Genomic DNA, 10,278 nt, shown 5'->3' on the forward strand with positions numbered 1-10,278 from the left:
CAGATGCTGCTCTGGGTTTACACCTGAGCAGCGGGGTTTAGGTGGTTCTCAGGACCCCTTTCTGCTTTACTTGTCCTTTTTTGGGGAGAAAGATCCGTTCGAGGTACAGAGGACAATGTGCTCCCTGTTCGAGGTACAGAGGACAATGTGCTCTGGCTTGTCACGCCTGCAGCAGGGAGAAGGTTCGGTGTTTAATTCTGGATCTTTTTCTTTTTTTTTAAAAAGAAATCAACCGCTTTAGAGGGAGTTGCTGCAACCAGCTTTGTTTATGCCCAAGAAGAGGGTTATTTTTCCTCCGCTTTGCCCAGAGCTGGCAGGCTTACAGCCCCAGGGCTTGGGGAGGAGGTAGCATGCTGGTGTTTGCTGGTGCTAGGCAGGTACCGGCCAGCTGGTCTGCTGCTCCTCTCCTTCCCCTGCTCTTCCTGCAGCTGGGCTTGTTTCTCACTTTCCCGTGTCCTTACTTTACTTTTCCCCTTTGGATCCCCGGCGCTGTGCTTGGCCGAGCCCAGCCAGCCCGCAGCCAAGGAAAAGCCATTAGGCTCTTGGCGCAGCCCGCTTCCCTGGGGCCATGCGTGGGGGGAGTGGGCTGGAGCCAAAATGCAGCCCAGAGCCCTCTGGGGGTCCTGCACTGCTAACTCCCAACAAAATTAGCTTTTCTCCCACCCGGAGCTGTTGCAGGGGTCTGTGAGCATGGCAGGAGCGAGCCACTCTCCTCCTGCTCAGGGCTGCTGGCGCAGTATCTCCTGCAGTCATGCATTGCTGCACAATGCACCCGCTACGTGCTCCCCAAAACCAGCCACAACCCACTGGTGCCTCAGCCCCATTTGGCCATCCGGGAGCTGCGGAGAAGCAGGGATTTACCCGCCTTTGCAGCAAAGCGTTGCCCAGCTGGGACATGCTGGGCATGGGGAGGGGATGGTGCTGAGGGTCAGCTGAGTTAAATCTGCCAGGGAGGCAGTTTGATTAAAATTAGGAGCGGCTGCCTGGAATTCATTACGTGGTGTCTTTTAAGGCTCTTAGTTAGCCCTGTGCTTTATAAAGGTACTGTCGGTGGGCTGACCTAGCTCCTGCTCAGCCTCCTCCTAGCCCCTCTCAGTCTTCACTCCTGCCTCACTGAAGATCTTCCCTACAAAAATAATTAATTATGGCAATGATTTGGTCATTACTGCCCTGGGGTGGTTCTCCACATGGGGCTCAGGCTGTTCTCCGCACGTGTTGTCTGCCCTGCGTAATTGGAGATGGTGTCTGGTACTTGGCGTACAGCACCTGGCATGTCACAGCCTGGCAGCGGGGGGCTGGGGGGAGCTGCTGAAATTGAGATGGCAAATGGATGACAGGCCATCCCTTGATTTGGAGGTTCTTCTGAGACTATTTATATACTCCTCTTTTTCAGAGACGGGTGCTCTGGGACTCGGTGGAGGTGGGAACTCTCCTAACAGTCCGTTTTCTTACGCTGAGAGTCCCAGGGTTGCTGCAAAGAGATCTTCCTTCCCGCTCCTCTGCAAAAAGCTCTAGAGAAAACCGAGCACCATGTACACCTTCCTGCCAGAGAACTTCACACCGGTGAAGCAGAAGCCTTCCAAGGAGCTGAGGCCCATGCTGGGGGCCATCTTGCTGGGCCTCATCCTGTTCATTGCTGCAGTGGTGGCCTGGTGCTACTACACGGTGTCCCTGCGGAAGGCGGAGCGGCTCAAGACGGAGCTGATGGACCTGCGGGCGGATGGCTTTGTCATCAGGAACCAGCACGGGGAGGTGGTCTTCCGCCTGGCCTTCCGCTCGGGCAGCCTTGACCTGGAGTCGTGCTCCAAGGAGGGCGAGATTTTGAGCTGCACGCGGTCGGGCGGGGGGCCGCTCAACTTCTTCATCCAGACGGTGAAGCCCAAGGACACGGTGATGTGCTACCGTGTGCGCTGGGAGGAGCTGGCAGCCGGCCCGGCGGTGGAGCACACCATGTTCTGGGAGGACGCCCACTGGTACGGGGGCTCGGAGATGAGCACCCAGCACTGGCCCATCCGCCTGTCCGGCTACCAGGAGCCCGTGCCCTACGTGACGAGCGACGTCTACTCCTTCCGAGACAGCTTCGGCGGCATCCTCGAGCGCTACTGGCTCTCCTCCAAGGCGGCGGCCATCAAGATCAACGACTCCGTGCCCTTCCACCTGGGCTTCAACGCCACCGAGCGTGCCCTCTTCTTCCAGGCCCGCTACAAGGACTCGCCCTACAAGCCCCCGCCGGGGCAGCAGCCCTTCCCCGAGCTCAGCTACCGGGTCTGCGTGGGCTCCGACGTCACCTCCATCCACAAGTACATGGTGCGCAGGTACTTCAACAAGCCCTCCAAGATCCCCGCCGAGAATGCCTTCCGATACCCCATCTGGTCCACCTGGGCCCTCTACAAGAACAATATCGACCAGGATAAACTCTTGCGGTTTGCCGAAAAGATCAAGAAGTACCGTTTTAACTGCAGCCACATTGAAATTGATGACATGTACACGCAAGCCTATGGGGACTTTGACTTTGACCCTGTCAAGTTCCCCAATGTAACAGAGATGTTTGCAAAACTGAGGGAAGATGGGTTTAAGGTCACCCTGTGGACTCACCCTTTCATAAACTACAATTCCTCCAATTTTGGGGTGGGAATTGAGCGTCAGCTGTTCATCAAGGAGCCGTCGGGGCGGCTGCCAGCCATGGTGGAGTGGTGGAACGGCATCGGGGCCATCCTGGACTTCACCAACCCAGCAGCCCGGGACTGGTTCCAGAGCCACCTGCGCCAGCTGCGACACAAGTACGGCATCTCGTCCTTCAAGTTTGATGCAGGCGAGACCAGCTACCTGCCCAAGCAGTTCAGCACCTTCCGCCCACTCTCGGACCCCAGTATCTGGTCACGGCGCTACACGGAGATGGCCATCCCCTTCTACGAGCTGGCCGAGGTGCGGGTGGGCTACCAGTCGCAGAACATCTCCTGCTTCTTCCGCATCATTGACCGTGACTCTGTCTGGGGCTACGAGCTTGGCCTCAAGTCCCTCATCCCCACGGTGCTCACCATCAGCATGCTGGGGTACCCGTTTGTACTGCCAGATATGATCGGAGGAAACTTCCTCCCCAACAAGACGGAGGGGGCAGTGGAGATCCCCGACCGGGAGCTGTACGTGCGGTGGCTGGAGCTGTCAGCCTTCATGCCCTCCATGCAGTTCTCCATCCCGCCCTGGCTCTACGACAAGGAGGTGGTGGAGATTGCGCAGAAGTTCACGGAGCTCCACGAGTCGCTGGTGGCTCCGCTGCTGCTGGAGCTGGCTGGGGAGGTCACTGACACGGGCGACCCCATCATCCGTCCCATCTGGTGGATCTCGCCCCGCGACGAGGCCACTCACAGGATTGACTCCCAGTTCCTCATCGGGGACACCCTTATGGTGGCCCCTGTCCTGGAGATGGGCAAGCAGGAACGTGACGTCTACCTGCCGGCAGGCAAGTGGCGCAGCTACAAGGGGGAGTTATTTGAGAAGACCCCGGTGCTGCTCACGGACTATCCCGTTGACCTGGACGAAGTCGCCTATTTCCTCTGGGTTTCCTAACGGGCTCCTCCATCAGCTTTGGGATAACCATGCCTTACCTAGGACTTTGTAACAAATAATTCTTATTGCACATTTTGTTTTAGACTGGGGTTGAGTAAGGGAATTAAATAGACTTCACTGTCCTTTGGGTAATTTTTTTTTATTTCGAGGCATTGTGACTTTTTTTTTTAGTTTGGCGCATGTGGGAGACGCCAGTTGGGTTATGGTATTCAGAGTTTTCTCTATAGGTCATGAAGGAGTTGTCAGTCTGTCTGCAGACACATAGTAAACCCAATACTTTTTCAGTTTCCAAGGATTTCAAGAGGTGGAGGTTGGTTAGTGCCAGTGGGAGTGTTTCTGGTCTCGTGGGAGCACCCGGCGCTGGTCGTGGGGGCGTGTGATGTGGGAGGGTTGCTACAGCACAGCCTATCATGAGTTTTATAACATGGCAAATATATTTAAAAGGACTTTATTAAGAGCAGAAAACAAACTAGAGATACATATATATATATACACACACATACTTTTTTTCCCCCTTTGGTCTAGTGTGGCACTGGACTGACTGTTGACCCATGCTCCTGCTTTCCTGGGTACCAGGCGGGCCAGGTTACTCGAGTGATTTACAGGTGCTTTAACTGTATGGGCTGCGTATTGCTTGCTGGGGCAGCTGCATCCCACCTCCTCGCCTATTTAACACCCGCTGCAATGCACTTGCCTGTGTGTTTTGCCTTGGGTGTCAACATTGCCTTTGCTAGAGCAGTGCCATCCATACCAGCATGCCCCATTGATCTTTTTAAAGTATTTATGGCCCTGCTTCGTTATATGATTATCCTGCTGATATCATCCCTTTTGGTTTTTAAGGACAGATGAGCTTTCAGGTTTGTTGCTGGCAGAAGGACTGCCTGGGGCAAAGCTGTTCTCAAAAAGTATGTGCAGCGCTTTCTCGGGAACAGCCAGTTCCCAGGAGTGGCACGTGTCTTGGATTGACAGTGACATTTGCTGCTAGCCGGCTTGCTGGTGGGTGGAAAACACTGGCTTTTGCACTGATGGGTCTGTGCCAGCGGGTGTTCTCATCGCACCCGCAGAAATGTTCCCATCTACTATGAAATTAAGCTAATACCCATCTCCGTCTCAGGTCGCAGTTAGAGGTGATGATTTTGTGGAGGGTTTTTCTGAAGCAGCCCTCCTCTCTCACTGGGAGAATTAGGTGCCTTCCTCAGGCAGCGTCTGCGGTGCTGGAGGTAGGGTTGCTGTCAGAGGCTTCTGCAGGGGACACAGGGTGACGTGGTCCTGCACCCCAAGTCGCTGGCAGCCGGGATGGAGCTGCAGAGATGCCTCTTTCCCAGCTTTCCCATTTGGTTTTGTACGGGAAGATGCATTTACAGAGAGCTGCGGGCAATCTCCGCTCTGAGACAGAGCAAACAGGATTGAAGCCTGGCAGCCTTCCTCCCCAGGGCAGGACATTCCCGGCTGTGCCTTGGTTGGGAGCATGTTTCAGGCCCTGAATTTTTAATGAGCCTCTGCAGAATTGAACTGCGTTGGCTGGGAAGGTTTGAGGCACCCTGCCCAGGCTACAACCAGCCAAGGAGAGCTCAGCATCTGCGGGGTTTCTCATGGGATTGTGTCTGGGCTGACCGTGGGTCTGGCATGAGTCTGCCACCCAAGGAGGTGGTGCTGTGTTTTGGGTAGGGTCGGGCACCAGTGAGGATCTTTCTCAAAGCCCATCTGCCACTGGGCTTTGCAGGAGGCAGAAAAGAAGATGCAGCAAAACTGGGGGTTGTGATGGGGTCCAGGAGTAGAAATGTACGTGTTTGGGACAAAATCTGAAGCGGTTTTATAGTTAGGAAGGAATTGAGGAAGTCCAGTTTGATGGATTCTTTGGAGCATCCCTTGAGGTCTGAATCTGCCCTGCATAATTTGGTGTTTCAGCCTCAAAATGAGGTGCAGAGGAGCCCTATAGGTCCTTGCCCAGCTGGAGCACAAGCGTGTCCCAAAGCCTGTTTCTTATGGCTTTTAACTATGAAGGACTCAGGTTTGTTCCCTGCCGCCAGTGCAAATAGTGGTTATGTTACAAGTTACAGACAACCTGGCAAGGAGTTAATCCTGCAGCCCCAGCGTCAGTCATCAGGGCACTGGCAGGATTTGGCCCTTGGACTGGAGGGTGGAGGTGAAGGTGAGGAGCTCCTGGAGATGAGTTAGACCACAGCCTGCAAGGAGGACAGGGTGTGGAGGGGGCTTCTCTAGCCCCAGAAATGCATAAAGGCCATGCTTTGAGGGGCTCCAGCTCTTCCCTTTCAACCTGTGCTTGTGAAATGCTTGTCTTCCTCTGGCACGGGAGTCGTTGTGTGGAGGAGATGTTGCTGCACAGCTCAGCTGCCAGTGAAGAAGTGGGATCCTTGGCACATGACTTCATGGGAAGGATCCCAGAATTACCAGGAGATGTTGTGTGTCTTCCCCTTCCCTGTCTCTGCTGTGCCACTCACCACATCCCTCACTAGTAAGGTGTGAGGCTGCGTGAAGAGAAACACAGCATTCCTGTTAGTATTCCTTTACTATTAAAATGATGGGTGCAGCCAGAGAAGTGCCTTCAATCTCCTCGCAGTGGTTTCAGGCCCTGTCAAGAAGGTCATGGAGGAAATTCTGTATTAGACACACTGTCTTCCTGCCCCTCCCCTCAAAAGAAAGGATTTTATTACCAAATTTTAGTTTTCTTTTTATTTAACTATATGAATAAATGGGTAAGATTATAGAGTACCCTTATTTTTCTAAATGCTGTAGTTAGGGCATAAGTGGCCATGGCTATTCAGTGCTCCAGCTAGGAGAAAGGTAAAGCTGTTGGGAAGACATAAGGGATGATGCTGAAGAGGTCCATATGGGTGGCTCTCTGTGGGTCCATGGCATCGAGCCTTTCCCACCTGTTGGGGACAGGCTCAGCAGTGCTACCTCAAGCTATCTCACAGGTTTCTGCATACCCTTTCTGTCCGCCTTTTTACCAGAAACTATTTCTGGCAGCACTGCAGGATTTGAGGACCTGTAGGATGTTGCAGACCACAAGCACTCTGTGCACGGACACCTTGGGAACTGCTACTAAGAGATGTCTCTGATTTACACCATGGGTCACTGGCCAAAGCAGGGTTTAGTTCAACTCAGCCAAGGAAAAGCCCTGAAACAGGTTTGGGAGTTGGATATAGCCTTTTCTACCCAGCCCACAGCAGACCACAGCTGAGCAGCAGGTCAACGTGATGCACGTGTGATTGAATTTTGAAGCTTGCACTGTCGTATACTGGGTTTTCTGGATGCTAGTGTTTGCACATGCCATCCTATGTCAGATTGTAATGCTGGTGGGTTTGTTTTTAACCACTTTTCTAATTCTTAATTGTTACGAAGACAGAACTGTAACATGAATTGCCTTGATTGATATAAAATTTTGGAAAACAAAAGGAAGTTTAACTATGTCCGTCTGTACCATGTACCTGGGACTGGTGGTTCAGGGAGATTTGGGGCTTTTTTCACCCTAGACTTCACTGAAATCAGAGTTGAGATTGTTGGTTCATTTAAAGCGTGCAACCTGCAGCTTTGATATATGTCTTAAAGGGAGGAGCTGGCAGCCACCCCACTCTTGTGTTTGCAGTGGTGGCAGGAGACAGAGATATGGAGATGACCCACTGGATCATGGATCGCCCTCCCTTGCGTCCCGACAGCAAAGGGATTAGCTGTGCCTTAGGGCTGGCCTGGAGAAGACCATGTCAAGGCGAATCCCCATGTTGCGTCCACCCCTGGGGATGGGGACCAGACCCTCGTGCCTGTATTTCTGCTGACATCCACCCAAAAAGGGCCCATTGTCACTGAATCTGGGGGGTTTGCTGCTCCACGCTGCTCTCAGAGGACCTGTGCTTTGGGACTCTTTGCTAGTACTGAAGAAGAGGAGGCTGCTCTTGACTTCCCTCAGACACTCCAGAAGGTCTGTCTGGGCCCTGGCTGTCCCCACTGCCCCTGCGGCCGCCCTTTCCAGATAGCACTGACGGCCAGGATGGGGATGGAGTAGATGTTTGTGGCTACAGGAGTGCCAGAAGTGAAATGTGTGAAACTTGTTAAGGAGCCTGCCTTGCCCCAGCCCACCCCCTTTGCCCCACACAGTGTTTTTCCTGCCCTTTCCATTGTTACTATACAAACCACAGCCTGCCTTGTGCCACCCAGGCATCACTAGCACTGGTCAACACGTGCAGCTTGGCTTGACGAATGAGAGGGACTTCAATTTGCTCCTTTTGCAATAAAAGACATTTTCCCAATGCTTTTCCTTTGCCTTCTCCCTTGGGTGTGAGCAGCATCCATACACTTGGCAGATGCTTATGGTGCAGGTGAAGCCAGTGCTGGCTGGAGACCTGGGGGCAGGTTCGCAGATTGCAGCACTTGCAACCTTGCAGCAAATCCTCAATAGTGCAGGAGACCTCCCTGGAATCAGTGGGTTTAGTTTTGGTTTTGGTTTGCATCCTCCTAAAAGCTGGCACTGTGTGCAAGGGAGAGTGTGTGAGTCTTGCCAAGGACATGGAGACAGCAACTGGGGTCTGCTCTGTCCTGGGTCCCAGCTAAGTGGCAGTGCTTGAAAACACATCCACGGCTATGTACGGCACAGGGAGGAGTGTTAAAGGCCAAGTCCAAACCCTAGTGGGGCTACAGCAAAAGCCCAATTCATTTCAATCTGGATTTCAAGGCGGTGCCAGTGGGTGACAGCAGAGCAGTGGCTGCTGACCCATGAGATCCTGGCCAGAAGCGTGTGCATCCCTGCCCGAAATCACAGCTTTTATTAAAAGTAAGAAAAACCCAACAGGCAGACAGGCAGGCAGAGCCCAAGGCTGGGAAGGACTGTGGTGAAAGGACAAGCTGACAGCAGCAGAGTCCCTTCAGGCACATGGCCAGGCTGGCAGCCTCAATTAAAAACCAACCTCAGTTGCAGCTTGTCCTGAGCTGGTGGGAGCTGCCAGCCTGCAGATCCCTTGAGCTGGCTAGAGCCATAAAGCTAGTCTGGGCTGATGTAAAATCCCAGAGGCCAAGTAGAGGAAAGCAGGGATTTTTTAAAATTTTTTTTCCCCCAGTAGGGCTGGGTGGTTTTTAGCTCAGTGATCATCAAAGATTAAGGGCAATAAACTCCTCCCCCGTGGCAGGAGGGTGCAGAGAGGCAGCCTGCTTGCAGGATGCCTCCAGCACGGGTCCCCTGTGGCTCCCTGTGGCTGGGCTGGGCAGCAGGGAAAGGCACTGGGGGAAAGACTGGAAAGTGATGGGGATCTGGGGGAGAGATTTTTGCAGCTAAATGGGACCAGGCAGCTCGTATCATCCCCAGAGTTTGCAGAAAGTCTTGGTGACGCTTTCCCCCCCCACCTCCCAGCCTGGGATGCAGGCGGGCAGCAGAGCCGTGTGTGTGTGCATACTGATTATAGGGGCAGAGGTCTGGTATCAGGGGGTTGGAGCCTGGCTCTCCCACCTCTCCCCTGCACGTGGGCATCAGCTTTTCAGAAAGCTTTTTTCATGCTGCAAGAATAGCCAAATGAATTGTGCTGGGACCCTCTGGTTGTCCCAAGCCCAGCTGTCAGGGACCCCTCAGGGCTTCATAGCAAAAATAAAGCAGAGAAAGCATTCAGAAACATTTTCTCATCCTTGGGGGAGATACCCCAATGGAAACCACTATCCTGGAGTGGGAGAAAGCCCATGGTAAGGACCCAGAGATGTTAACCCAGGTCTTTTAACCCTGAACACCCCTGCCAGACTGAGCATTGCTTTCCCTTTCACATCCCTGGATTAAAGTGGGGTTTTCCCTCCCATTGCCACACCAGCGACAGTATTACTGCAGCTTGAACTGCTTTCAGGGGCATCTTCTAAGATGTTCTGGCTCATCCCTGCTGTTGTCCCACTGTGACCATGCAGGGTCCTTGTGCCATAATGGACCCACTGATGGGCAACAGGGGTCTGAGCCAGTTTTGGGGCTACTTCACCTGAGCACCAAACCAGGTCTGAAGTGAGTGCAATGTTCTCCTGCCCCTGTTTACTTTTTATATGGACCAGCTCTGAGGCAAATCCCTAAAGAAAGCTTTCTCCTGCCTTGTGGCCATGCACAGCTTTACCTCCCAGGTGCCTACTAGCAGCGTGCTGGGGTCAGTGAAGGAACTGGTCTCTCACTTTGAGAAGGCGCATTGCAGCCCAGAGACCCCAGGGCTCATCTAAACTGCTCAGTCATGTCACCTTTAAACTTTGCTTAAAAACAAGGCAGATTGGACCAAGAGTGGGGAGCATCTCACAGCCAGCCTGCCCACCTCAAGCCTGCAGGTGCTGCTGAGACACCTTCACCTGGGAGAAGTCACCTCTGTGGGCAGAAAGATGCTGGCTCATGGACAGGGATCTCCATCAACACAGCTGGTAGCATGGAAGAACATTTTCCATGGGTAAACTGAGGCAGGAGAGCACTTGGGCTGCTTTAGTAATTGTCTGAACTCTCTCAGGAGGATGATGGCCGAGTCCTTTTCTGGGACCTGATGGATTGCACCCTTTGGCTCTAAATTTGGTCCCAAAACACACATGGATCCCATTAGGTCCTAACCCATGCATGACTTGGTGCTAGGTTTTAATCTTGGCTGCCATGAGATTTCACCACATGCTTACAGCCTTGGCTGAATCCACACCATGGACATGGTTCTCAATAATTTCTTCCAATAAAAGGGGGAAAACAGTTGCCACAGCATC

General features: G+C 53.2%; 1 protein-coding gene across 1 annotated transcript; it reads left to right on the plus strand.

Moving 5' to 3' along the window:
• Window positions 1-1,399: 1,399 nt before the first annotated feature.
• KIAA1161 (KIAA1161 ortholog) lies at window positions 1,400-3,672 on the plus strand. Its single transcript, XM_010564231.1, has one exon. The coding sequence runs from the start codon at window positions 1,531-1,533 to the stop codon at window positions 3,565-3,567; it is 2,037 nt and encodes a 678-aa protein (XP_010562533.1). The 5' UTR covers window positions 1,400-1,530; the 3' UTR covers window positions 3,568-3,672.
• Window positions 3,673-10,278: the final 6,606 nt, after the last annotated feature.

This window comes from Haliaeetus leucocephalus, unplaced genomic scaffold (genome assembly GCF_000737465.1).
Source record: "Haliaeetus leucocephalus isolate CR32 unplaced genomic scaffold, Haliaeetus_leucocephalus-4.0 Scaffold176, whole genome shotgun sequence".
Classification (NCBI taxonomy): Eukaryota; Metazoa; Chordata; class Aves; order Accipitriformes; family Accipitridae; genus Haliaeetus; species Haliaeetus leucocephalus.